Source organism: Schistocerca cancellata, chromosome 5 (assembly GCF_023864275.1).
Source record: "Schistocerca cancellata isolate TAMUIC-IGC-003103 chromosome 5, iqSchCanc2.1, whole genome shotgun sequence".
Taxonomy (NCBI): Eukaryota; Metazoa; Arthropoda; class Insecta; order Orthoptera; family Acrididae; genus Schistocerca; species Schistocerca cancellata.
This window is the reverse complement of record NC_064630.1, coordinates 734,482,307-734,504,880: the sequence shown is the minus strand read 5'-3', so window position 1 is coordinate 734,504,880 and position 22,574 is coordinate 734,482,307. Positions and strand designations below refer to the sequence as shown.

Genomic DNA, 22,574 nt, shown 5'->3' with positions numbered 1-22,574 from the left:
GCCAGGAATTAATCCGTTTTAACTTAGCTCCTTTCACAGCCTCGCAGAACAACTAACCTTCTTTGCCTTCTGTACAGTAAAAGGTGCCAGAGGACAATATAAATGTGAACACAGATTTCTTAACTTCAGTGATTGTTATTAAATAATAAACGGATATACTTCCGACTGCCCAAGCTCTATTCAACGTCAAAAAGGTAAAGATATCAGAATGTGTCAAAACAAGATCAACTTGAACATATCTGCTGTTTTTCTACAGAGATCATAATATTCCATCTGGCACAGAAACTATAATTGTAATTCTTGACGGCACATTTTCTGCCGTCATGAGTAGTGCAAGTACTGACGACAGCATGCTTCAGGAGAGTGCAGGCAACCAGCACTGCTGCTGTACCGCACTAAGGCAGAAACTGCCATACACTTTCTACAATGTAAAGTCTATGTATTCCAAAAGGTATAAGTGTTAGACCAGTGAAACTAAGTCCGTCATCATTAATTGTACCTCTAGTTTTCAGTTCGATGGAATTGGAACTGAATTTTTCACATTTTGTTTCATTTCGAACATAATGAGTGGCAAAGTTAAGTAGGAAACACACACATTATATACATGCATAACCTGCACGTTCACCGAATGTCAATCCGTGCGATATCTGGTTATGGGGACCACTCAACAGTATTGTGTATGGAGAGCCCATTCCAGATGTGGACATATAATACGCGAGGACACGGAACAAGAAAGGTCTAATGAACGCCTTAGCATGTTCTGTCTCACAGGTTCACATCCACCAGGCTGCATCCGAACAGAGTCAAAGGCAGCATGAATACGCTGCTCCAGTGTCTCCACATCTGGAATGGGCTGTGCATACACGAAACTTTTGAGATGGCTCCATAAACAGATATTACACGGGTTGTCATCCGGCGAACGAGCAGGCTATGCAACTGGACCCCCTCGGCCCATCCATCGACCAGGGATGACACGATTGAGATGCTTCCGGACGTTAACGGCGATGTGGGCTGGAGCACCACCATGTAGCAGCCACATAACCCTTGGAATCATCAATGGCAGTTCTTCCAGCAGGGTAGGCAAACTCAATCGCAAGAAACGACGATAGTTCCGGGCTGTTAGACGAAGTGCAAAGAGGACTGGTCCCACAATACGGTCGCCAATTATCCCGGCCCACACATTCTGGCTGCACTGGTGCTGATGATTCGCTGTCACCATACCATGGGGTTCTGCATACTATCCCGCAGATGTCTGTTATGAAAGCTGAAGATGACCCTCCACATAAAGGTGAAATTATCTGTCAATAGGATGGAGGACACAAATCCCAGAATCGTTGTTGCTTCCTGAAGAAACCAGACAAAAAGTCGTCCCAATGCGGAAAGTCTGTCGCTAGTAAGCCCCACACGCTGTAAGGGATAAGGGTAGTAACAATTGTCATGTAGAATGTTCCACATGGTCGGCTGGCTTGGTCAGTACTGGCTGGCCAACTGCCTGGTAGTGACATGACGATCGCCTTCCACAGTGTGAATCACATTTTCCTCCAAATCTGGTGTCGGAATATTTCGGGTACGTCCTTCATGATTTCCTGCTTCCTGAAAGAACCTTGTCTCAGACAAACGGCGGAACACTATTGCAATCATTGAATGCTGTCGTTGTTGCCGACAGGGACAGGTCTCCTGATATAACCTTGTTGCCCGCCGCCCATTGCCATTTGCCTTTCCGTAAGTAAACACCAAGTCCGAAAGCTCTAGATTCGAATAAGTAACTATTGTGTACAACGCTGTATCACATCCATGATAAGATGAGTCAGCAACAGAAGTACGAGGTGCATTCAAGTTCTAAGGCCTCCGATTTTTTTCTCTTGACTGGAAACAGATAGAAACATGCGCATTGTTTTAAAATGAGGCCACATTCATTGTCAATACGTCCCAGAGATGGCAGCACCGTACGGCAGATGGAATTTTACCGTCAGCGGCGAGAATGAGAACTGTTTTAAATACTTAAAATGGCTACGTTTTCCTTACTTGAACAACGTGTTATCATTCGTTTCCTGAATTTGCGTGGTGTGAAACCAATTGAAATTAATCAACAGTTGAAGGAGACATGTGGTGATGGAGTTATGGATGTGTCGAAAGTGCGTTCGTGGGTGCGACAGTTTAATGAAGGCAGAACATCGTGTGACGACAAACCGAAACAACCTTGGGCTCGCACAAGCCGGTCTGACGACTTGATCGAGAAAGTGGAGAGAATTGTTTTGGGGGACCGCCGAATGACTGTTGAACAGATTGCCTCCAGAGTTGGCATTTACGTGCGTTCTGTGCACACAATCCTGCATGACGACCTGAAAATGCGAAAAGTGTCATCCAGGTGGGTGCCACGAATGCTGACGGACGACCACATGGCTGCCCGTGTGGCATGTTGCCGAGCAATGTTGACGCGCAATGACAGCATGAATGGGACTTTCTTTTCGTCGGTTGTGACAATGGATGAGACGTGGATGCCATTTTTCAATCCAGAAACAAAGCGCCAGTCAGCTCAATGGAAGCACACAGATTCACTGCCACCAAAAAAAAATTCGGGTAACCGCCAGTGCTGAAAAAATGATGGTGTCCATGTTCTGGGACAGCGAGGGCGTAATCCTTACCCATTGCGTTCCAAAGGGCACTACGGTAACAGGTGCATCCTACGAAAATGTTTTGAAGAACAAATTCCTTCCTGCACTGCAACAAAAACGTCCGGGAAGGGCTGTGCGTGTGCTGTTTCAGCAAGACAATGCACCCGCACATCGAGCTAACGTTACGCAACAGTTTCTTCGTGATAACAACTCTGAAGTGATTCCTCATGCTCCCTACTCACCTGACCTGGCACCTAGTGACTTTTGGCTTTTTCCAACAATGAAAGACACTCTCCGTGGCCGCACATTCACCAGCCGTGCTGCTATTGCCTCAGCGATTTTCCAGTAGTCAAAACAGACTCCTAAAGAAGCCTTCGCCGCTGCCATGGAATCATGGCGTCAGCGTTGTGAAAAATGTGTACGTCTGCAGGGCGATTACGTCGAGAAGTAACGCCAATTTCATTGATTTCGGGTGAGTAGTTAATTAGAAAAAAAATCGGAGGCCTTAGAACTTGAATGCAACTCATAAATCAGTCACAACATTAGTAATTACTATGGCAGGAGAGGCCGCTAGGGCATGACATATGAGGAACAGTACCACCCTCTAGGAGGAAACCATGCATACTGTGACTGTGGCTTCATGGAATAGCGGATATTAGACCGCAGTCTCTGTCGCAAAGTATGATTGAATAAATAGTCTCTAACATGAAAACCATGAATTTTCGGAAGTAAGTTCATTGGATCATTTTTGTTCCGTATCCTGTAAGCGATCAATCACTAGAGTTTGTCCACAGTGGAAAAAACTCGCCCTGCATATGACGTATATTCAGTGTGGTCTATTGATAGTGACCAGGTCAAATATCTCACGAAATAAGTGTTGTGTACATAGTTCCGCGTAGTCTGAGCGTACACAACTTTCCCATTAGAGCGCGCCCCGCTAAGCACAACAGCGCAGGCGCAGCACTCGTCCATCTCTGCACTATGAGATGTCGCTGCCTTAGAGACAGACCAAATTCTGCTTCCGCCGATCCGCATATTAATATGTAACGCAGCCAATGAGATTGCTGCTAACGTAGAACCTTCTCTCCTCACACTCGCGCAGTGATACCTGAACGCTTGAGGTATTATAACGCGTGTACAGACCTCCGATTAGTCAGGCTGCATTCGTCTGCACCAGTCTGCATTTGTCTGCACCAGTCTGTACCAGCCTGCACTAGTCTGTACCAGTCTATAGTCAAGTTTCAGTCTGTACCTAAGAAGATTACCATATTCTTGTACATAGCCATGAAGATAAATGTATTGACACTTTTGTCAAGTATCAGAGATATGTGAGAATAAGATTAACATACCAAGACCAAAGGAACTTCAGATTGTCAATTTTAAACAGTATCCAGAATCAAGTTACGTAATGCCTACGCTTTTTATTATTTTAATAAATGTGTGTGAAAATTAATCAAATTCTGTTTAAAGTTGGTCACCATCAATCTGCTACTCTAAGCGTGCAAGTGGCATTTCTATCGTCTGACCTAATGGCAGAAGATAAACATGCCATGATAAGACCACAAGACATATTGCTGACACTCGCCTACTTCGTTAGAGCGACAAGTCAAATAATCTGATGGTGTGTGTACCGAAGGTCTTACAGTACGTACACCACAATAAGTATCAAACGAAAAATTAAAAAAGAACGAAACTCGTCTAGCTTGAAGGGGCATACCAGACGGCGCTATGGCTGACCCGCTAGATGGCGCCGCCATAGGTCAAAAGCATATCAACTGCCCTTTTTTTAAATAGGAACCCCCATTTTTATTACATATTCGTGTAGTACGCATAGAAATATGAATGTTTTAGTTGGACCACTTTTTTCGCTATGCGAAAGATGGCGCTGTAATAGTCACAAACGTATAAGTACGTGGTATCACGTAACATTCCGCCAGTGAAGACGGTATTTGTTTCGTGATACATTACCCGTGTTAAAATGGACCGTTTAACAATTGCGGAAAAGGTCGATCTCGTGTTGATGTATGGCTATTGTGATCAAAATGCCCAACGGGCGTGTGCTATGTATGTTGCTCAGAATCCTGGACGACATTATCCAAGTGTCTGGACCGTTCGCCGGATAGTTACGTTATTTAAGGAAACAGGAAGTGTTCAGCCACATGTGAAACGTCAACCACGACCTGCAACAAATGATGATGCGCAAGTAGATGTCGCGGCTAATCCGCACATCATCATCAGACAAATTGCTCGAGAATCGGGATTCTCAAAAACGTCGGTGTTGAGAATGCTATATCGACATCGATTGCACCCGTACCATATTTCTATGCACCAGGAATTGCATGCCGACTACTTTGAACGTCGTGTTCAGTTCTGCGACTGGGCACAAGAGAAATTACGGGACGATGATTTTTTGCACGCGTTCTATTTAGCGACGAAGCGTCATTCACCAACAGCGGTAACGGAAACCGGGTTAATATGCACTATTCGGCAACGGAAAATCCACGATGGATGCGACAAGTGGAACATCAGCGACCTTGGCGGGTTAATGTAGGGTGCGGAATTATGGCAGGAAGGATATTTGGCCCCCATTTTATCGATGGCAATCTAAATGGAGCAATGTATGCTGATTTCCTACGTAATGTTCTACCGATGTTACTACAAGATGTTTCACTGCATGACAGAATGGCGATATATTTCCAACATGATGGATGTCCGGCACATAGCTCGCGTGCGGTTGAAGTGGTATTGAATAGCATATTTCATGACAGGTGGATTGGTCGTCGATACACCATACCATGGCCCGCACATTCACGGATTTCTTTCTGTGGAGAAATTTGAAGGATATTTGCTGTCGTGATCCACCGACAACGCCTGACAACATGCGTCAGCGCATTTTCAATGCATGTGTGAACATTACGGAAGGCGAACTACTCGCAGTTGAGAGGAATGTCGTTACACGTATTGCCAAATGCACTGAGTTTGACGGACATCATTTTGAGCATTTATTGCATTAATGTGGTATTTAAAGGTAATCACGCTGTAACAGCATGCGTTCTCCTAAATGATAAGTTCACAAAGGTACATGTATCACATTGGAACAACCGAAATAAAATGTTCAAACCTACCTGTTACCAACTATTCGTCTAAAATTGTGAGCCATATGTCTGTGACTATTACGGCGCCATTATCACAAAGCGAAAAAAGTGGTCTAACTAAAACATTCATATTTCTTTACGTACTACACGAATATGTAATAAAAAATGGTGGTTCCTATTTAAAACAACGCACTTGACATCCGTTTGACCTATGGCAGCGGCATCTAGAGGGCCAACCATTGCGTCATCTGGTCCGGTCACAATCAATGGACCACCGTATATATATATGGTGTTAATTTTAACTGAAGACCCTGAATATCTCGAAAACTATTTCAGATGAAAAAAAAGTTAAAATCCATTTTTCTTTCTTTTCTTTTTTGTCTTGGAGGGGGACATCCAACAATATCACACTCGACCCACCGCTCAACCTGTGCGTGAATGACGGTGGGCAACTTAAAAATCTTCAGTGGTAACACTTGTTTTTTACTATCGATTACGATTCTATGGCTAAATCTACATATGGTTTGTGTGAAGCATTTTCTTCTTTTCACCACAGTTGACGCTGTAATCGGAGGAACAGAAATTGGTACACAATCGTAACAAGACATGCTACTCGATGGCTCTCGAATATTGAGTGGCACGTGGATCCCCACCTCCATGCTGTGACAGGCCAGTACTTCATAATTTCTAAGTGGAAAGCCCATTCGCAACGTTGTAGTCCTCCGACATTTCGAACAGGGGACTATTCGACGCGCCACTGTGGCCGTGGCTCGAGGCGAACGCTGCTCTACTTTTCCAACTACAGTAAGTGTTCAAACGTAATACCGCCAAGTTCAATAGACTTAGTGAGCCGCTTTTCATACGACTGTACGCAAGACAGAAGCATATCTGCGGGAATTTCAGCACAACTGTTTCTGATGCGGTCGACCATGCCATCACGGCCTGTCGACACTTGCTGGTACACCTTATCTTTTAAATACCCCCACAGGAAGAAATCCGGTGACGTCAAACCCGAGGACGTAGCGGGCGAGTAAATAGGACCACCTCTGCGGAACTGTCGACCAGCGTAAACACCGTCGAGTAACTCCCGTGGTCCAGTTTCGTAATGCGCTGGGCAATCATCATGCTGAACCACATACGTTGTCGAACGTCGAGGCCAACATCCTGCAGTAGTACGGGTAGTTCCTGTTCCAAAAACGTTTGATGTTTGCGTCCATGGGTAACAGAAGAAATACTTCAGTTGATTGATGAAGGGAAGGAAGTACAAACATGTTCCGGGAAAATCAGGAATACAGAAATACAAGTCGCTGAGGAATGAAATAAATAGGAAGTGCAGGGAAGCTAAGACGAAATGGCTGCAGGAAAAATGTGAAGACATCGAAAAAGATATGATTGTCGGAAGGACAGACTCAGCATACAGGAAAGTCAAAACAACCTTTGGTGACATTAAAAGCAACCGTGGTAACATTAAGAGTGCAACGGGAATTCCACTGTTAAATGCAGAGGAGAGAGCAGATAGGTGGAAAGAATACATTGAAAGCCTCTATGAGGGTGAAGATTTGTCTGATGTGATAGAAGAAGAAACAGGAGTCGATTTAGAAGAGATAGGGGATCCAGTATTAGAATCGGAATTTAAAAGAGCTTTGGAAGACTTACGGACACATAAGTCAGAGGGGATAGATAACAGTCCATCAGAATTTCTAAAATCGTTGGGGGAAGTGGCAACAAAATGACTATTCACGTTGGTGTGTAGAATATATGAGTCTGGCGATGTACAATCTGACTTTCGGAAAAGCATCATCCACACAATTCCGAAGACGGCAAGAGCTGACAAGTGCGAGAATTATCGCACAATCAGCTTAACAGCTCATGCATCGAAGCGGCTTACAAGAATAATATACAGAAGAATGCAAAAGAAAATTGAGAATGCGCTAGGTGACGATCAGTTTGGCTTTAGGAAAAGTAAAGGGACGAGAGAGGCAATTCTGACGTTACGGCTAATAATGGAAGCAAGGCTAAAGAAAAATCAAGACATTTTCATAGGATTTGTCGACCTGGAAAAAGCGTTCGACAATATAAAATGGTGCAAGCTGTTCGAGATTCTGAAAAAAGTAGGGGTAAGCTATAGGAAGAGACGGGTCCTATACAATATGTACAACAACCAAGAGGGAATAATAAGAGTGGACGATCAAGAACGAAGTGCTCGTATTAAGAAGGGTGTAAGACAAGGCTGTAGCCTTTCGCTCCTACTCTTCAATCTGTACATCGAGGAAGCAATGATGGAAATAAAAGAAAGGTTCAGGAGTGGAATTAAAATACAAGGTGAAAGGATATCAATGATACGATTCGCTGATGACATTGCTATCCTGAGTGAAAGTGAAGAAGAATTAAATGATCTGCTGAACGGAATGAACAGTCTAATGAGTACACAGTATGGTTTGAGAGTAAATCGGAGAAAGACGAAGGTAATGAGAAGTAGTAGAAATGAGAACAGCGAGAAACTTAACATCTGGATTGATGGTCACGAAGTCAATGAAGTTAAGGAATTCTGCTACCTGGGTAGTAAAATAACCAATGACGGACGGAGCAAGGAGGACATAAAAAGCAGACTCGCTATGGCAAAAAAAGGCATTTCTGGCCAAGAGAAGTCTACTAATATCAAATACCGGCCTTAATTTGAGGAAGAAATTTCTGAGGATGTACGTCTGGAGTACAGCATTGTATGGTAGTGAAACATGGACTGTGGGAAAACCGGAACAGAAGAGAATCGAAGCATTTGAGATGTGGTGCTATAGACGAATGTTGAAAATTAGGTGGACTGATAAGGTAAGGAATGAGGAGGTTCTACGCAGAATCGGAGAGGAAAGGAATATGTGGATAACACTGATAAGGAGAAGGGACAGGATGATAGGACATCTGCTAAGACACGAGGGAATGACTTCCATGGTACTAGAGGGAGCGGTAGAGGGCAAAAACTGTAGAGGAAGACAGAGATTGGAATACGTCAAGCAAATAATTGAGGACGTAGGTTGCAAGTGCTACTCTGAGATGAAGAGGTTAGCACAGGAAAGGAATTCGTGGCGGGCCGCATCAAACCAGTCAGTAGACTGATGACGAAAAAAAAAAAATTGCGTCCATTCACGTGCCGTGGAGGAAATACCGACTAGAGATTTACTTCCCCGTGATGCCACACCATACGTTAACTGACCAAGTACGTTGACGGCCAACCTGCCATGTCCAATAGGGATTTCTACACTCCAGTAATGCATGTTATGCCAGTTAACGCTACGCTTTGTGAATGTAGATCATCGGAAAATAGTACCTCGGCAGATGACGTGGGAGTCGTTTCCATTTGTTGACGTGCTCATTCACAAAACACAACCTGGTTATGGAAATCGGCGCCATGAAGTTCTTCGTGCAGTGACACTTGGTACAGATGATACTTACGACGCTGAAGTATTGTAACAATATTAGGTACTGACAGCCCGGAATCACAGTATAATTGCTGGGCACTTATACACGGATTGTGCTCCACTGCCGCTAGTACAGCCATTTCATTAGCTTCGTTTCCTTTTTCCGGTGTATACACTGCCATCAGACGTAAAAGCGTTCACAAATCTGTAAAAGAACTAATGAGAGCGAGCTTTCTCTGGGAAACGCTCGGCATACAGCAACAGCAGCCTCAAATTTTCTCCTACATTCTCCGTAAATCGGGAACGTTTCAGTTTTTTCTTCTGTGGTTTTAACATTCATCGTCGACTTGCATATCTGTTTTCCAATTCATAGGAAGGTGTGCAGGCAATAAACGCTGCGCAAGTATGGTAAAGTTTAGAGTCTATCTTTTCTGCGTCTGCACGATACGTGAGCTCCGTTCGCAGTGTACTGCCTCTTATGATACGAGGTACTTCCCTACACAGCCACGGTGCCGCGTCGCGTAGTCTCCTGTCCGATATGTCGGAGGAACACAACTTTGCGAATGAGGTTTCGAACAATAAGTTACGAAATACTGACCTGTCCTACCCTCGCTGCATGGAGGTGGAATCGCTTGTGGCATTGGATATTCAAGGGCCATTGAGTAGCATGTTTTAAATTTAAAAACTTTCGTGTGACTAGGGCCTCCCTTCGGGTAGACCGTTTGCTGGGTGCAAGTCTTTCGATTTGACGACACTTCGGCGACTTGCGCGTCGATGGGGATGAAATGATGACGGTTAGGACAACACAACATCCAGTCCGTGAGCGGAGAAAATCTCCGACCCACCGAGCGAGGTGGCGCAGTGGTTAGCACACTGGACTCACATTCGGGAGGACGACGGTTCAATCCCGTCTCCAGCCATCCTGATTTAGGTTTTCCGTGATTTCCCTAAATCGTTTCAGGCAAATGCCGGGATGGTTCCTTTGAAATGGCACGGCCGATTTCCTTCCCCATCCTTCCCTAACCCGAGCTTGCGCTCCGTCTCTAATGACTTCGTTGTCGACGGGACGTTAAACAACACTACCCTACCCCCCCCCCTCTCCGACCCAGCCGGGAATCGAACCCGGGCCCTTAGTATTGATTCTGTCGCGGTGACCGCTCAGGTACCGGGGTCGGACACGTTTTAAATTACGATTGTGTAATCATTCCCGTTCCTCCAATTACAGTGTCATCTGTAGCGAAACGAGGGAAATGCCTCAGACAGAACGAATGCAGATTTTGCAGTGGAATCGTAACAAAAACCGGGAGTTCCCATTGAAGGTTTCAAAGTTGCCCCGCCACCCACGAACGAGGGGTGGGGGTGGGGTGGTATATCGAGTGTGCTATCGTTAGATGTCGCCCTCCGAGACAAACGAATTGGAATTATAACTTTTTATGATCCGATATGTTGTTTTCGAGATATTTCAGTTAAAATGACATTTTCTCTCTGTGATTTTAGATCGGCTAACAATAGACCTGTTTGAATTACTAATGCCTATCGTGAAACAGAAATGCCACATAAAGGTAATTTTTTTCAGCAGCGTTTTTTTTTGCTGTTTGCTCGTACTGTATTTTTAGGTCTACTGCAGAATGAAGGAACAGTGATGGAGCTTTTGGGGAGAAGTGGCGTGCAGAGCGTGATGGGATTAGCGGGCCAGCTGGAGACTTCCCGTGGAGTGTCCGGCCCTCTTAAGGAAATCGGATTGGGGCGAGAGCCATCCCCCAGGGCGCCGGCGATACACGTTGTACTGTATATAAGCAGCGGGCCCGACAGCCTGGGCGTACAGTGCCACCAGCACCACTCCAGTACACTCCACTCTCTCCTCACACAGGTGAGTACTCTGTTCCTCTACCTTGTGTCTGGCCAGCGGCCATCTGTATATCTACACACTACATCACGCAGGAGGCACCTCTGCCTCCATCTTCCTTACAGGTTGCACACATATCATTCAAATCAACTACGTTTATTCTGGAACCACGTCTAGTTCTCTAATTGGGCGAACGAAATCGTTCTATCTAGTCCTTTCAGCTTACTTCTTGAAACTTCTTATTCTCTCCCAATGGTTCCATTCATTCTAGACGTTAGAATGGCACTGGTCGGGCGATATTGTACCTTTAATATTTTACGAACATTTAGGTTTCTCTTCTGAACGTGAATGCTGCATAGCTTCCATGTACGAAGTGCATTCAAGTTCTAAGGCCTCCGATTTTTTTTCTAATTAACTACTCACCCGAAATCGATGAAACTGGCGTTACTTCTCGACGTAATCGCCCTGCAGGCGAACACATTTTTCACAACGCTGACGCCATGATTCCATGGCAGCGGCGAAGGCTTCTTTAGGAGTCTGTTTTGATCACTGGAAAATCGCTGAGGCAATAGCAGCATGGCTGGTGAATGTGCGGCCACGGAGAGTGTCGTTCATTGTTGGAAAAAGCCAAAAGTCACTAGGAGCCAGGTCAGGTGAGTAGGGAACGTGAGGAATCACTTCAAAGTTGTTATCACGAAGAAACTGTTGCGTAACGTTAGCTCGATGTGCGGGTGCGTTGTCTTGGTGAAACAGCACACGCACAGCCCTTCCCGGACGTTTTTGTTGCAGTGCAGGATGGAATTTGTTCTTCAAAACATTTTCGTAGGATGCACCTGTTACCGTAGTGCCCTTTGGAACGCAATGGGTAAGGATTACGCCCTCGCTGTCCCAGAACATGGACACCATCATTTTTTCAGCACTGGCGGTTACCCGAAATTTTTTTGGTGGCAGTGAATCTGTGTACTTCCAATGAGCTGACTGGCGCTTTGTTTCTGGACTGAAAAATGGCATCCACGTTTCATCCATTGTCACAACCGACGAAAAGAAAGTCCCATTCATGCTGTCGTTGCGCGTCAACATTGCTTGGCAACATGCCACACGGGCAGCCATGTGGTCGTCCGTCAGCATTCGTGGCACTCACCTGGATGACACTTTTCGCATTTTCAGGTCGTCATGCAGGATTGCGTGCACAGAACGCACAGAAATGCCAACTCTGGAGGCGATCTGTTCAACAGTCATTCGGCGATCCCCCAAAATAATTCTCTCCACTTTCTCGGTCATGTCGTCAGACCGGCTTGTGCGAGCCCGAGGTTGTTTCGGTTTGTTGTCACACGATGTTCTGCCTTCATTAAACTGTCGCACCCACGAATGCACTTTCGACACATCCATAACTCCATCACCACATGTCTCCTTCAACTGTTGATGAATTTCAAATGGTTTCACACCACGCAAATTCAGAAAACGAATGATTGCACGCTGTTCAAGTAAGGAAAACGTCACCATTTTAAGTATTTAAAACAGTTCTCATTCTCGCCGCTGGCGGTAAAATTCTATCTGCCGTACGGTGCTGCCATCTCTGGGACGTATTGACAATGAACGCGACCTCATTTTAAAACAATGCGCATGTTTCTATATGTTTCCAGTCCGGAGAAAAAAAATTGGAGGCCTTAGAACTTGAATGCACCTCGTAATTACATCGTCGTTTTCTGAATTTCTTAGATCTCTTCTCTTTATACACTCTGATTAACGTCTCAAATTCACGGCTAGCTCTCAGGAAGTGTTCGTCTAACGACTAGTCAGTGTTGTTGGGACACTGGAACTCTTCTACAGATCAGCTGGATTCGGCTCCTAACCCGAATTGTGACACCAAGGTATTTGTATAAAATGACTGATATCAACTGTGACTCACTGATATTATAGTCGTAGGTTACTACTCTTTTTTGTTTTGTGAAGTGCGTATTTTTACATTTCCGAACATTTGAGTCCAGTTGTAAAGATCTGCATCATTTTGACATCTTGTCAATATTGGTATGAAAATAAGTGCAATGTTCTTCAAACAGCACTTATTATGGATAATTATACAATCTGCATGAAGTCTATAGTTTTGTAATCACTTCTGCTACGTTTCTTGTACGAGAGTTTGACCTGTGCTTTCTTCAAACTACTGGCTACAGTTATTTGCCGAGGTATATAGACGATATAATGCTTATGGATAATTATGCAATCTGCATGAAGTCTATAGTTTTGTAATCACTTCTGCTACGTTTCTTGTACGAGAGTTTGACCTGTGCTTTCTTCAAACTACTGGCTATAGTTATTTTCCGAGGTATATAGACGATATAATGCTTAAAAGAGGGCTAATTCACTCGTATATTCCATGTTGAATCTTATTAGGATTCCATAGGACCCTGTAGATTTGTTCACATTTTCACGGTCCCTTGCTGGCGGAACATTTGAAAACGGAGTTCAACATTTTTGCTTTTACTTCCATTTGGCATGGTGTCCACAAGTAAGAGTCCTTCGGAATCGAAAAACACCGTAACCATAACTTTTCCAGCAGAAGGTGTGGTTTTGAATTTAGTTTTTGTTGGGTGAATTCGCATGATGCCACTCCATTGATTGCCTCTTCGTCTCCGGTGAAAAATGGTGGATCCATGTTTCATCACCTGTCACAATTCTTCCTAGAAATTCATCTCCACCATTCTCGTACTGTTTCAAAAGTTCGCTGCATACCGTTTTTGTTTCTTTGTGAGCCACTGTCAACATCCTGGGAACCCACCTGGCAAAAAACTTTTTTAACGCAAACATTTTGAGTATTCTGCAAACACTTCCTATCCTATCCCAACGTAGCGTGTCAATTCGTACACTGTGATGCGTCTGTCAGCAGTCACCAATTCGTCAACTCTCTGCACATTGTCTGGAGTGTGTGCAGTATGAGGCGTGCCACTGCAAGGACAATCCTCAATATTTCCGTGCCCGCTTTCTTCACGTAACCTGCTTGCCCACCGACTAACTGTACTGCGATCGACAGCAGCATCTCCATACACCTTTTTCAACTTCTTGTGGATGTTTCCCACTGTCTCGTTTTCACAGCACAAGAATTCTATGACAGCATGTTGCTTCTGACAAGCTGAAGACATGCTGTGACGGCGCCACTCACGGGAACAGGTTGAACTAAGTTTGAAAACAAGCTGGAAGAATGTGTCTACACACTGTAGCACTTTCACACATGCAGAATGAAAACTGTATTTTTACAAAAATAGTGTGCATTTCTTTTGGAGTGATCCTTGTACCTATTGTGCAGCAGTCGCTGTTACTTCGTACAGGGTGGTGAGAAGCTGTCTGAAAAACTTGTAAGGCTATTGCAGTGGAGGCTGTGATGAGAAATAGTTGTTAAGAAAAACATTCGATACACTGCACCGTTTCCGAGTTAGTTAGCATTGAAGTTAGCGAATTAGGTCGCTGCGCGCAGATTCAAGCAGCCTGCCAGATACAATTAGTGCCCTTTGTTCTCACAGCGTAGATGGTAGCGCACTAGAGAGCCTTTGGTTCTGACCCTTACTGCCGCTCCATGTCCGGTTTTTGTATCGCTCTCTTTTCCGGTTTTAGGAACCCAACGGAAAACAGCTTTCGCGACACAGTCTCTGGCGGTCCCCTTGAATTTGCGTGCGCAACGGTGTGACTGGCTTACTTCAATTCTAAATCACTCGAAAAAGGCACAAAGTATTGAATTTTTTCTTAACAATTATTTCTCAGCTCAATCTAACCTGAAACACGCTTACAAGCTTTTCAAACTGTTTCTGACCATCCAGTATATACGATGAACCGCACAACGTGTGGCACTGAAATTACTTAGGACCATCCATTCTTTTTCCACGCGTCTAGTTTATATGATTATATGTCTGGAACACTATCCATTTCCACATTTCCTTTTGTGATTATAGTGATAATAATTATCACGACTAACAGTATCAGATAGTTGCCTAAGTGTCACTATATAATAATAATAATCACAATTTCAAACACATAAAAGTGTTTACGACAAAATGTTCACCTACAGCAAGGCGCAAATATAATTCCGCTTTTGCCTTTCCCCTTTGTTGCGGATTATGTTTGCTGTATGGAGGAGGTTATTGTAAAGTACTAGAACCTTCCTCAATTCACAGCCGTGATGATCGTCTCGAACCTTAGCAGTCCATGTCGGTCCAATTGTTTCCACGTTTTTAACGCCTGCAAGGCACTTTATGTGGTTCAATTCATCGTTTGTACATCAGACATTTTCCACAGCGACAATTGTCTTGCTTTTACAGCCTTCATCTGTAAGCTGCCTTCCCCTACTTCAACTTTTATCAACATGATACCACCCACAGGGGAAGTCGCTTCACTTTGAGTAAACTAGCGCAGTATACTGTATGCCGTAATACCAAGATGTGCGTCCATCAGAACTGAAAATTTCCAGTTAATGCTTCGGTGTCTGAAATAACAACAATTTGTACCCAAAAAAAACCGTTTCATAAAAGTTCGTGACAAAGCCACTCGTTATTGTGCTTAGGTCCTATATAGTATAAAATTTCGTTTCAACTTTCATTTGCATAGTGGCCATTGCATTTTGATTGAAGCTATGATAAATGTGATTATGATTTATAAATGAACAGGCTTCAAGTGTCCTTCTGTATCTTCGAAGCTCGTATACCACACTCCCTGTAATGTTGCTTGGGACAGCTGAAACTCGTTGCGAGGCCTACCGTGACCTCAGATTTGTTTCCACTGTGCTTTCACTGTTCTACTTACAAATGGTTCAAATGGCTCTGAGCACTATGGGACCTAACATCTGAGGTCATCAGTCCCCTAGAACTTAGAACTACTTAAACCTAACTAACCTAAGGACATCACACACATCCATACCTGAGGCAGGATTCGAACCTGAGACCGTAGCGGTCGCGCGGTTCCAGACTGAAGCGCCTAGAACCGCTCGGCCACTGCGGCCGGCGTTCTAGTTATAGTCTGGCCGAAAGAGAATAGCCGTCACACACGCTGACAGGCAGGCTGGTAAGCACATCTACAAGAGGTTTTTCTAATTTTCTGCTGGTTCTGTGTCGGCACAGAAATACAAAAACACTTTACTGTCGTCCTTCCCACACTATTCTGTCGAAGGCCGCCGAGAGGTTAATTCATATTTCATGTGAGTCGCCCATGGTAAACTATGAAATGAAACAAAAAAAAATGTTTCCATAGCGTCGGACTATCTATGGCACAGCTCATGGTCACACAACTAATCTCCACACTTGTATTTCACAGGAAAGTGATGACAAATGAAGAAATGAGTCTCGAAAAACAGGGACTAGGGATAGTTTATTAAGATTAGCAACGCCATACAACGATAGGCTCTTAAACTACGAATAAATCCAAACCAGAAAAAGTTTGTACTACAAAATAAGGTTCACAACTCAGATTTTATAAACTGATGTTAATCACTGACAGCATAGCGCGCACCATCTTGGACTATGTGACATACTGAAGTCAGAATAAACAAATCAGCTATCTTCTTTCAATGGCATTCACAGTGGAGATTCTTCTTATATTGAAGATAGCAGTAGTATTAAATTTCCTCCATACGTTTCGGATTCGTAATTTCCAAGAAAGCGTTCCACATTTGAGGTGTTTAATGGCAGGTTATACGATCATGTTGTTACGATCAAATGTCCCCTTCAGGAGAGTTCCATTTCAGAAACGCTGTAGAGTGTTTCGATGCAGTTAAGCGGCCGTTCTCTAAAAGCTAAGATCTGATTGGTCACCAGTATCGTTGCCTAACCTATTAAGCCTAGTTTACACGACGACACTAGGTTGCAGACAACTGCGCTTTCAGCCACTGCGCATGCGCACCACGCGTTTGCGCAACTCGTCGGTGAAACTAAACAGTTTCGGCGTGTTCCAACTTTGGCGACACTAGTTGCATGCGTCTTGAGGTTATGTATGTTCTCAGAATGTAGATAAACTGAAATATGAAGTAGGGAACGGAGTAAAATTTTCGCCTTTTTGGATATCTATGCTTGGCATAGGTGTTTGTGAGATTTCAGTGATGCTGATTACAAAAATAAGCAACATATTGCTGCTCCTGAGACCGTCATGTGCGATCAGAACATAGATAGTTTGATAATATCTGAGCTGAAGGGCAAAATTTATGAATTAGGAGCACATATACAACTGAATTAAGAAAAAATACAAGCAAATGTAATTCTACCTGTAGAAATGCTCTTGTCTACAAGACTAAAATCCCATCGTTCAAGTTGGCCCAATCTTTTTTTAAGGAATATTGTTGACAGGAGGGAAGGCTACGCAAATCAAAAAGCTACATTCTTTATTCAATATTCGTCTATTTAAAACGTCGCAGCAATTCTCCCAATTCACATATGTTTGAATTTTGAAATATTGGCATCTTCAAGAGAGTAGTTTGCAAACCATTATCTTCTTAAATGCAGCCCGTTTCGAATATTTACTGCTGTTAATGTTAATAATTATTGTTGTTAATGAAAAGGCGTCATCACCAACTGAAACCACGTCTTATAACATGCCGAGAGATTCCGATTGTAATGAATGCAATGTGATATATAATTTCAGTTCTGGCGACAGTGCTTCATGCATTACAATATCTTTATTCCTTATCGCATAATTAACTCTATTTAGAAGAAACATTAACCGTTCTGGTGGCATTCTAAGATAATTAAAAGAACTTCTTGGGTCTTCCATTACAAATTATTTCAGCAAGGATGCTGAGCAACCGAGCTGACGTCTTTTCTTCATCCAGTCACGAATCGAAACAAGTTTCTTATTTTTATCTTATGCAGCGACTCCACACAACAAGCTTTAACTACATCCTAATTCGTGCAACGTGCATCTGCCAAAACTTTCATTTCAGACACGGCTCAGGAACCCACGAAACGACGAAACTGAAGTATATACAGGTTTCACCGTGTGTACAGTCACATATGAAACTATTTGCGTGCAACTCATTCCACGCAACGAGTGGCGCAACCCAATGTCGTCGTGTAAACTAGGCTTTAGCCTTACGTTCGACGGTTCTCACAGTGACGCTTGCCTCACCTGCACATACTATTCTTTTAATCTTGTTTTGCCTTTAGAGTCAGATAATTCAATATGGTAAGTACGACAAGAGGCGGCCCTAGCACTGAGCCGTGTTGCAGAGATGGCCGCCCGCCGATGCTGCCCCCTGGCGACGCTGCTGGCCGTGCTGTTGGTGACGTCATGCTTCGCACCGCCCGTGGCTGCCAACGCAGCCAGCGTCTGCATCCACAACTGCGCGCAGTGCAAGAAGATGTACGGCCCCTACTTCGAGGGGCAGCTGTGCGCCGACGCGTGCCTCAAGTTCAACGGCAAGATGATGCCCGACTGCGAGGACGCTGCCTCCATCGCGCCCTTCCTCAACAGGCTGGAGTAGCCACCGTACAGTCTCTGACTCAATAAAGTCTTTCTGCAAAGCTAACATTCGCCAGCTTCTTTATCCCAGCCAGTTACCTGCTCTCCCTCGTGAGCTCCCCGCACCACTCGTAGCAAGAAAGTGACATGCACCAGCCATGTCACAGCTCCCATCGCAAGCCTCTACATCTTCATAATATAACAATAATAATGTCAGGAGCTCGTGGTCTTGTGGTAGCTTCCCGCGCACGAGGTCGCGGGTTCGATTCCCGGTGGGGTCAGGGATTTTCTCTGCCTCGAGATGACTGGGTGTTTTGTGTGTTTCATCATCATTGACTCGCAAGTCGCTGAAGTGGCGTCAGCTGAAAAGGACATGCAATACGGCGGCCGAACAACCCCGCATGGGGTCTCCCGGCCAACAATGCCATATGATCATTTCGTTTCAATAATAATAATAATAATAATAATCCTAGAGAGGATTGGGCTAACACCAGTTACTTCATCAGTAGGGAGTGATGGTACGACTTACCAGGTAAAACGCAAAGAGGTCATCAATACAATAAAGGAGAGGTCGATGTGGAAAAGATTATTTTAGATAGAAAAATAAAGGGAGAGGAATTTGAATAGCGATCTACTTTAGTGAATATTAAACTTGAAATGTTAAAGTTGGAATGAATGTTACATGAATGTTGACAAAGAAGGTTTCCCCCTTAGCTGATAGCACTTTTAAATGGATCTCCGCTTTCAGGACTGACCTGCTATGCGTATGTTTAATAAGTTTACTTGTATGATGCAGGTTCGTACCGTCACCATAATGGTCAAATGGTAGCGATACCAAGCTGTAGCCTCTGGACTGCACACTGTTGCACGCCGCTCTCCTAAAAAGCTTATTTATTTTTCACTTTAGTTATGCGTGGCCACCTACACTCTTACCACTGTAGGCTGTATGAACGTAGTCGTCTCAGTTTTGGGGAGAGAAAATTTAGTAAATTACAGTTCCAATGCGAAGATTGCCTATTGTGACGTAATTCTCGTAAAGGCTGCCGTACAAGAATACAATTTGATTCGCTCCGATAACACGTCTTTCTATTCCAGTACCTCAAGCCATAGTAAAAAGTATTATTAATCCAAGGTCGAGGATGCTACATCAGCAAAGAGTAGCATCGTCTACACAGAATTTATTCTCGCAGTCACTTCTTTCACTGCAGATACGTCAGTTCTCAAGCGGGCATAGTGGTGGATTCGTTGGACTTCAATCTGTGCCGAAGAACTCTGTCAACCAAGGATGTAGCTAGGATTTTGTCAAAATAGGGAAGGGTCCGATTTCTTAAATAGGATCTTATAAAGATTCATGTTTTTCATTTATTCTGAAAATATCCATTAAGACACAAACCATTTTATTCGAAATTGATCTAGGAGATTTCACCAAGCGGAATTATAATCTCATTACTTAGCAGTGCTGTATTTTGTCAAACCTAAGAAGCAGTCATGCTCCACCCTCCTTTCACCTTCCAAGGTCGTTCTACACTCTTCTTTCAGGCTGGATTTGAGACGAGATGGTGACCAGGGATGTACGGGCGCTAATTTTTTTGGGACACCATGATGATTATTAACAAGGCTTTTGGAAAAAGAGATCTCTGTTCGACAGAGAACCTAGAATAATTTTTGGTTGCGAAAACGCAAAGGATTTGTCCTTATTCAGTGTTACAGTTTCCCCAATTTCCTCACGCATCTATCAATTACAATGTACGAAGATCATTTTCTGCTTCAAAGAATATTCCAGCAGGCAAATTCACGAGCCTAAATGAGCAGCATTTGCAATATTTTTTTTATCATATGTCTTTTATTGCCAGGATTTTCCGAAGAGATGATCGTCTCACCTTCGATGCTACTATTTTCAATTAAGCAGAGGAGCTGCATCTTTAAGAGAATTGCAATGTGTCAGGAAAGAAAAATGTTCGTAATAAGTTGGTTTGTGGCCTGTAGCAGAGGCCCAACTATAGAATTTGCCTGGAATGAAAATGGGAAACCACTGAAAAACCTTTTTAAGGTTGCCAGTGGATTGATTCGAACCACCTCACTTTCAGAATCCAGGGATTTAAAGCTTAGCGGTTCAACACGCAGAGCCACGTAAAGGCGGTGGAGAAATTGGAAAAACAAGTTGTTGTAAATTGTGTTAAAATTAAAATAAAATGTGTCACAACAGAAAACTGAATTCCGACAGTGAATATTTTTCTTTTAATTGTGTATGTTTAGTCAATTGATAGTGCATGAATGCGTGCATATTTTAAGATTTAATTGTTCATGGAATTGCTGGCTTCAGTTATGGTATTACAAAAGCGCAAATAGGCTTTTGACAATTGGGGAGGGGGGGGGGGGGAGGGTTGATGAAGGCCGCTGTCTGCTCGGAAAAATTCAAGCAGTCCGCTGAAAAACTTTTTCTCGTCACATATCCGTTCCGCTCTCACAAATCCCTCCCCGTCGTACCATGTCAGAATGGGTTTTCATAACTAAATACCGCCAGGTGACCACAGGACGATATTTTGACATTTCGGCTAGTAATGAAATAATATTGAGCAAAATTTTCAAGGAAATGCAACCATCGCCATTTGGACAATATTTTTGTTGATCAACGTGATTTTTGGGTGACAGAGTCAAATTCAAGTGATTTTTACGCACCCGATTTTAAATTAATGTTACATCTACCGCTTCGCTGCATTGTGAAATACTGAAATATTGCAACCCCGAAGTTCTACTAGCTTTGAAATAATGACTTCAGTGCTAACATTAAACTTCTATAGGTAGATAATTAGGCGTGCGTAAATATTTTTAACTTACGAAAATGCTAGCGGACGAATCAAAATCTGTTTTCCTCTTCTTTCTTGTTACAAATTTATCCTTATAAGAAACTATCACTACAGCACACAGCACAAAAACAATAAAGGGAAACGCTTCCATTAAATTCAGCTGCAGTTAAGAACTGAACTGATTAAAAAAAAACAACTGAGCTCAAGCAAGGCCAACAATTGGTCTCGGCTAAAATAGAGATGGGCGATAGCTACTGAAAGTGCTATGGACGTATAGGTAGCTTAAATTTATCGTGGGCCTTGCTGACAATTGATAGTGCGTATCCCTTATTCGTCGTATTATTGAGAATCAAAATATCTTTAAATTTCACTACATGGCAACTAGATCTTGCTTAATTTCATTGAGGTGATTTTTTGGGGGCGGTAGGGAGGGGTGGATCTGGAACCCCTGAACCCTCGTCTCTCTTTGGCTATGTTCTTGTGTCAACACAGCTAATACACATAATTTGTTTCAAAATCAGCACATTTCTCATCTTTTAATTGTATTTGTATCATTAGATGGTCATTTGCGATTCCGGAAAAATGTAGGAACGCACGCCAAGATTATGTGACTTATCTTAGAAGCAAGGTTGAGGAAAGACAAACTCACAGTCCTGACGCTTTGAGATTTAGGGAAATCTGTTTACAAGGTTGATTGGAATACAGTGATTGAACATCTGAAAGTAGCAGGCCAAAAACCCACGGAGGTAAAAGTTGTCTAAACTTACACAGAAATAAGACTCCTGTTATAAGAGTCGAAGGACAAGAAAGGGAAGCAAGCAATAGTTGAGAAGGGCGTGAGAAAGGCCTGTATCCTGTCCCTGATCTTATTCAATCTGTACCTCGAAGAAGCAGTAAAGGAAACCAGCGAGAAATTTGGAAAGGGAATTCATGGGGTGAAATCGAAAACCCTGAAGTTCGCCGAGGACATAATTGTTTCAGAGACGCAAAGGAGTTGGAAAATCAGTTGAACGGAATAGACATTACTGAAAAAGAATTCAATATAGCAGAATACGAAACATCTACACAGGCTTTAAAATAAGGAAGTGAGAATTAGCAAATCGACGAGAATAAGTAATTATCCAAAAGAGCAACCAATTCAAAGCAAATGTAGGAGCAGAAACACATGGATTAAGCAACACGTGTTAACTGGCCCGAGCTCAACTCATGCACCTAACGGTTGCCCGATACTAAATCATACACACGGAAAATTCATTAAACTGGCATAACATATTAATGGCATATGGCACACGGGCCTTTAATACCTACACCCTAAGACTACCTACACCAGTAGTACAGTTAAAGGCAAAACTTTCTGGATAAAA

General features: G+C 43.3%; 1 protein-coding gene across 1 annotated transcript; it reads left to right on the top strand.

Moving 5' to 3' along the window:
* The first annotated feature begins 10,970 nt into the window (after positions 1-10,970).
* Positions 10,971-18,428, top strand: LOC126187837 (eclosion hormone-like). The gene is made up of 2 exons (XM_049929140.1): positions 10,971-10,993; positions 18,172-18,428. Exon 2 carries the CDS (start codon positions 18,174-18,176, stop codon positions 18,423-18,425), a length of 252 nt encoding a protein of 83 aa, XP_049785097.1. The 5' UTR covers positions 10,971-10,993; positions 18,172-18,173; the 3' UTR covers positions 18,426-18,428.
* Positions 18,429-22,574: the final 4,146 nt, after the last annotated feature.

Bases quoted from the DNA above. Each gene is read 5' to 3' on its own strand.
- LOC126187837 (XM_049929140.1), top strand. From the start codon at position 18,174: ATGGCCGCCCGCCGATGCTGCCCCCTGGCGACGCTGCTGGCCGTGCTG.